Source organism: Carlito syrichta, unplaced genomic scaffold, assembly GCF_000164805.1.
Source record: "Carlito syrichta isolate Samal-C Ts95f unplaced genomic scaffold, Tarsius_syrichta-2.0.1 Scaffold316387, whole genome shotgun sequence".
Classification (NCBI taxonomy): domain Eukaryota; kingdom Metazoa; phylum Chordata; class Mammalia; order Primates; family Tarsiidae; genus Carlito; species Carlito syrichta.
The window spans coordinates 567,382-573,155 of NW_007260483.1; the positions used below are offsets into that span (position 1 = coordinate 567,382).

Genomic DNA, 5,774 nt, shown 5'->3' on the forward strand with positions numbered 1-5,774 from the left:
AAAAAAAAAAAAAAGAAAGCTGTAGCTCTAGAGTCCATACACCTTGTACCACAACAATGGTTGCCAAGCCTGGCTCAGCATCTCAAGGGGTTTTTATGACATTGCATTTCCTGGACCTGCTGTCTCCTGTTTACTCTCCCATTTCCAGTTCCTCCTCCATCTAGGCCAGTTTAGATGGTTAAACTTTGGTGTCCATTAGAATACTCTGAAGCACTTGTTAAAACATTTTGCGGGCCCCCCCCGCCACAGTTTCTGATTCAGCAGGCCCAAATGTGGTGGGGACAGATGAGAATTTTAAGTTTCTTTTTTTTTTTTTTGAGTTGGAATCTCATTCCGTTGCCCAGACTGGAGTGCAGTGGCCGCTCCCGGCCACCGCAGCCTCGACCCGCTGGGCTCCGGCGATCCTTCTGCCTCAGCCTTACGAGTAGCCAGAATTACAGGCGCGCGCTACCACGCCTGGCTGATTTTTGATTTATTGTAGAGATGAAGTCTTGCCAAGTTGCCCAGGTGGGTCGCGAACGAGAATTTTAAGTTTCTAACAAGTTGCCACATGATGCTATCACTCTCTGGGGACCACACTTGGAGAAACTCTGCTCTAGGCCCTCCAATGATGGGGCTTCCGGATTTAGCTTCCTAAAATACAACTCAAATCACATCCCACCTGATACCAAGCATCATACAAAGCTGTTCCCTATTGCTTACAGAAAAAATCTGCAAAGCCTAACATTGGAGGACTTCTAAGAAGTTACTTCTCCTCTTGTCCCTTCTATTCCCTGTCACATAGTCTAGGACAGCACTATTCAACACGTAGCCCATGGACTGGCAGCATCAGCGTCACTGGGAATTTGTTAGGAATGCAGATTCTCAGGCTACATCCCAGATCCTCAGGGCTGAGGCTCAGGAATGTTTTAACCACGTGACAAGTGGTCTGTAGGAACATGAAAGTGTGAGAAGCCCTGGATCAGGACCTGGGGTCCATGAGGCTACTCATTTCCTTCCACACTCCTACCTGGGAGCTTTCACTAGGGTCTGCCCCTCCACGGAATGCCTTTCTTCCTCCATCTCTGGAATGCTTAAATTCTACCGCTGTGTCCCAACTCAAATGTTACCAAAAGCCACCAGGCTTACTCCTGCAGGTGGTTTCCTGGTGATTTGCTGATGGTCCTTGATATGAGCTTTCCCTACAGCTCTGAGTGCTGTGTCTAGCATTAGAGTACTTTACAGACACGCCCTCTCTCCCTTCCTAAGCCATAAAACTGAGGTCAGGATGCAGGCGGTAGGCACCGTGACACTCCCCACAGAGCTCAGCCACTGCCTGGCACAGTAAGCCTTTGCTGAGCGCACGCACGAGTGACACGCACCACAGCTGTGGAGTCACTGACGGTGTGCTCACAGATGAAAGGGGCCTCTGGCACATCCATGATCACAGAGGACTCCGAGTGTGTTGAGGAGGTTTCTGTGTCCAGCTCAGGGTTGTCAAGATCCACCAAGCCCCCGGGGGCCATCTGGGTACTAGATTGACGGGGGCAGAGGGCCAGGTCTCCCTTTTCTGTGTTCTTGGCCAGTGAGGAGAAGTTGAGTTTGTTCAGCTCTCCCTCCAGTATCCCTGCGAAGAAGCTGCTGTTGGGCTGGGTCACAGCCAGCTTGATGGGGTTCAGTGAGGTGGAGGAGACGGGGGAGATGCTGGTGTCATCGGAGCTGTATTCAGATTCCTCTACTGGCATTGGCTTCCTAGAGTGGGAAGGGAGACAGATGAGTCAGATAAAGGAGGCCTCCCCAGGCCAGGCCACCTAACAGTTCCTGAGGACCGGCCTTGAGCTGACCTATCAGCATCCCCAACTGCTTCAGACCGCGTGGAACATTCTTACTGCTCTACACGATTGCATCAGGCTCACCAGGGAGCTTACTAAAAATGCAGATTCTTAGTCCCTGGTCCCCAATTGGGATGAGATGGAAGAAGTTGCATCTGTAATAAGACCCTTAGACAATTCTGATGCAGATTTTCTGAAAACCACAATTTCAGAAACACTGCTAAAACTGTTACATCCTCCCTCCAAAGTAGGGTGCAAACTCCCCATGGAATGACCACAACAACATACTGGAGTGTGGAAAAATATCTACAGGTACCTAAAAAGAAATTAATAAAGCTTTACTAACGTTTTTTACAATTGTTTAATATTTAGTGCAATTACTAATATTTACTTACATTGAGTAACATCTTATAATGTAACATGTAATAGTCACTTACATTTTAGTAACCTGTAACAATACTTATGCAAAGTTAATAGCCGTACAACTATATGTATGTTGGGGTGAATGCTCAAAAACTGATTTCTTCCATTTTGATTTTTTAAAATTATGAAGTATTTTAGACCTACACAGAGATAGTAATATTTGTTTGTTTATTTATTTGACTTAGGGTCTTGTTCTATTGCCCAGGCTGGAGTACAGTGGTGTGATCATGGTTCACGGCAGCTTCAACTTCCTGGGCTCAAGCAGTCCTCTCACTTCAGCCTTCTGAGTAACTGGGACCACAGGCGCATGCCACCATGCCTGGTTAATTTTAAAGTTTTTTTTGTAGAGATGGGGTCTCACTATGTTGTCCAGGCTGATCTTGAACTCCTGGGCTCAAGCTAATCTCCCACTTCAGCCTCCCAAAATTCTGGAATTACGGGCATGAGCCATCATGTTCAGTCAAGAATATTATATTAATCTTCCATTTATTCTTCATCCAGCTTCAGAAATAAAATCTTATCAATATAGTAAAGCCCCTGGACACTTCTCTTCCCCACCAAACTCCTCATCCTCCCACTCAGAGGTAACCAGCACAGTATTTTAAATTGTGTCTTTATAGGTTTTATCTTTTTTTCTTTTTTTTTTGAGTTGGATTCTCACTCTGTTGCCCAGGATTGGAGTATAGTAGCATGCTCACGGCCACCCCAGCGTCTACCTGCTGGCCTCAGGTGCTCCTTCAGCCTCAGCCTTCCAAGTAGCCAGAACTACAGGTGCATGCTACCACACCTTGGCTAATTTTTTGATGTTTATTGTAGAGATGAGGTCTCACCAAGTTGCCCAGGCTGTTCTTAAACCCGTGGGTTAAAGCAATCCTATGATCTTGGCCTCCCCAAGTGCTGGGATTACAGGCTGGGATTACCACACCTGTCCAGGTTTTATATCTTTATAGGTTTATTAGGTTTTCCCTAGGCAAGATCTATTATTTTTCATGTTTTTAGATATTATGTAAATAAAATAAATCCTTTAGCACATATCCATGTGCAACTTTTTTTTTTTCACTCAATATCTTTTTAAAAAATATATATTTAGCCGGGCTCGATGGCTTAGCCTGTAATCCCGCGCCTTTGAGAGGCTGAGGTGAGTGGATTGCCTGACCCCACGGGTTCAAGACCCACCTGGGCAACTTGGCGAGACCTCATCTCTACAATAAATAAAAAATTAGCCGGGCGTGGTAGCGCACGCCTGTAGTTCCAGCTACTCGGAAGGCTGAGGCGGAAGGATTGCCGGAGCCCAGCAGGTCGAGGCTGTGGTGGCCGGGAGCAGCCATGCACTCCAGTCTGGGTGACAGAGTGAGACTCCAACTCAAAAAAAAAAAAAAAAAAAGAATTTCAAGACAGTGTCAGCAGAGTATTAAACTAAGCACAGGCCCCTTCTAAGTGCAGTGCTAGGTACACAGGCCACACACCCATGAAAACGCCCTGTGTATAATTCCTTTAGCTGGCATCACTCTGCACCACCACCCTTGCCCTGGCTAACTCTTTCTCGTCCCTGGAGATTCAGCTCAAATGTCCCTTCCTCCAAGAAGCCTCCTTTAACTCTACCCTTTCCCAAGCTATACTAAGCCCCTCTGAAGCCCCTCTGGCTCCTCAAGGCATCCTGTCCCAGCACTTACCATACCATCTGTTGTCATTCTCATTATTGCCTTCCCCTATCCCCAGTCTCAACACTGGGAGCTCCTAGAAGGCAGGGACTGTGCCTCCTAGCTCTGCATTCCCAGAACTTAATGCTAGGCCAGATACCTTGCGGGTACCCAAAGAACTTTGTGGAATGAAGTGGAGGAAACACAGACTCATGGAGGAGGAACAGTAAGCCTCAATCCGGAGGCAGTAGACCACTGGGAACACAATCTGGCAGGTGAAGGCACTATAGGGGGAGGATTGAGGGAAAGGAGCCATTGGATGAGAGGACAGGGGTGGTGAGCATAGTAGCCAGATAGAGCAGGTTGAGGAGCACCGTCAACAAAACAGACTAATTCAGGAAGGCCTCCTGGTGTGGGAGGGCCATGTTCCTCCAAAAGCTGACTTGGGGCTCAGGAGTACATAGACAGGTCCAACCTGCACACATGCTCTTCTCTGGGAGTTCAAGGACTGGGTGGTGACAAGGAAGTACAGCTTCCTAAAGTCTCTCCCCACCGGTCAGCTCCAGCCTTAGAAAGCAGGGGAAGAAAAAAAAAACAGACTTGTTTCTTACGGTAGATTGATGGTATCTTCCTCCGAGAAGTTAACCAAGCTGCCTCTTGAGGAAAGCGGGAGGCCTTTGGAAGTGACAGTCCTGTTCATGGATTTGGGGTTTGGGAAGGGCTTTGGCAGTTGATTGCATGCACTTATGGTGTTGATGCTTTCCGTCTTCGGGAGGGCCTCCTTCCCATCTCCCACTTTACAGAGTGCCTCCGATGCCATCTGCTTTGTTTGGGACCACAGCTGTCACCATGCAGGACAACCAAGCTGACAAGAAGCAGAGAGAAACTGTGGGGGCAGTGGACCCACCCTTAGTTTGAGTGGGAGGCGGGTACAATGAGCTGACTTCATAATCATAACAGAGTGTAACAATTAGAGGCCAGCCTCCCCCTTGATTTGAGGCTGCTGCTGCTGGGCTTACTGAGGCTGGCCAGGCCAAGGGCTGGTGTCAGAGAAGGGTAGAGCCAAGGGACAGGCTGCATGACCCCCTAGGCCCCTTCCAGTTCTAATACTCTGTGGCCACAGCAGCTCTGCCCTTCTCAGACGATCTCAAAATGCTTAACATCTGTGTCCTGTGGCACTGCCCTGGGAAGGAGGAGGAGGAGGAGGCTGGCCAGAGACAGGCAGCTGGGCATCGAGGGAGGTAGTTACTGCCCTGGGAGGCAGGCAGTCCTGGGAAGGACTCTGGGAGTGGGAAACCAGGTCTACAGATGCTGAGGCCCTGTATCCTGCAATTGTAGGCAACAAACCCCATCATGGCCAATCAGGCAGGCACAAGGGAAAGCCCAGAGGGTTCACAGGGGTTCATGGCTCATCTATGACCAGGCTCTACTGCTAAGTTCTAAATGTGCCACACCCACACTCCCAAGTACCTCCGAGTGTTGAGTGACAATGGTGGGTGTTGCAGAGGGATACAAAGATGGGCCACACTGGATCTCCACGCTCAAAGAAATCTCCTTGCAGTAGGAGAACACACACAACTATGGAGGAGGGACAGGGGACAGGAGCTGTTAGAACTGCACTGGGGGCAGCCGCGGCACGCTGCCAGCCCCAGCAAAAAAAAGCCGGGTTCAATGGCTCAGCTTGTAATCCCGCACCTTTGGGAGGCTGAGGTGAGTGGACTGCCTGAGCCCACAGGTCCGAGGCCCGCCTGGGCAACTTGGCGAGACCTCATCTCTACAATTCAAAATGAGCGGGGCATGGTAGCACGCGCCTGTCGTTCCAGCTACTTGGAAGGCTGAGGTGGAAGGATCGCCGGAGCCCAGCAGGTCGAGGCTGCGGCAGCCGGGAGCAGCCACTGCA

The 5,774-nt window shown here is 49.3% G+C and overlaps 1 protein-coding gene across 1 annotated transcript in view; it reads right to left on the minus strand.

The window, feature by feature from the left end:
* The window catches only part of FNDC8 (fibronectin type III domain containing 8), a 6,245-nt gene extending 1,551 nt beyond the window's left edge, over positions 1 to 4,694 (minus strand). The window contains exons 1-2 of the mRNA XM_008074290.1: positions 4,486 to 4,694; positions 1,362 to 1,731 (exon numbers count right to left, since the gene is read on the minus strand). Of these exons, the coding sequence (XP_008072481.1) occupies positions 1,362 to 1,731; positions 4,486 to 4,694 (579 nt within the window). The remainder of the gene's footprint in view (positions 1 to 1,361; positions 1,732 to 4,485) is intronic.
* Between the last annotated feature and the right edge of the window lie 1,080 nt (positions 4,695 to 5,774).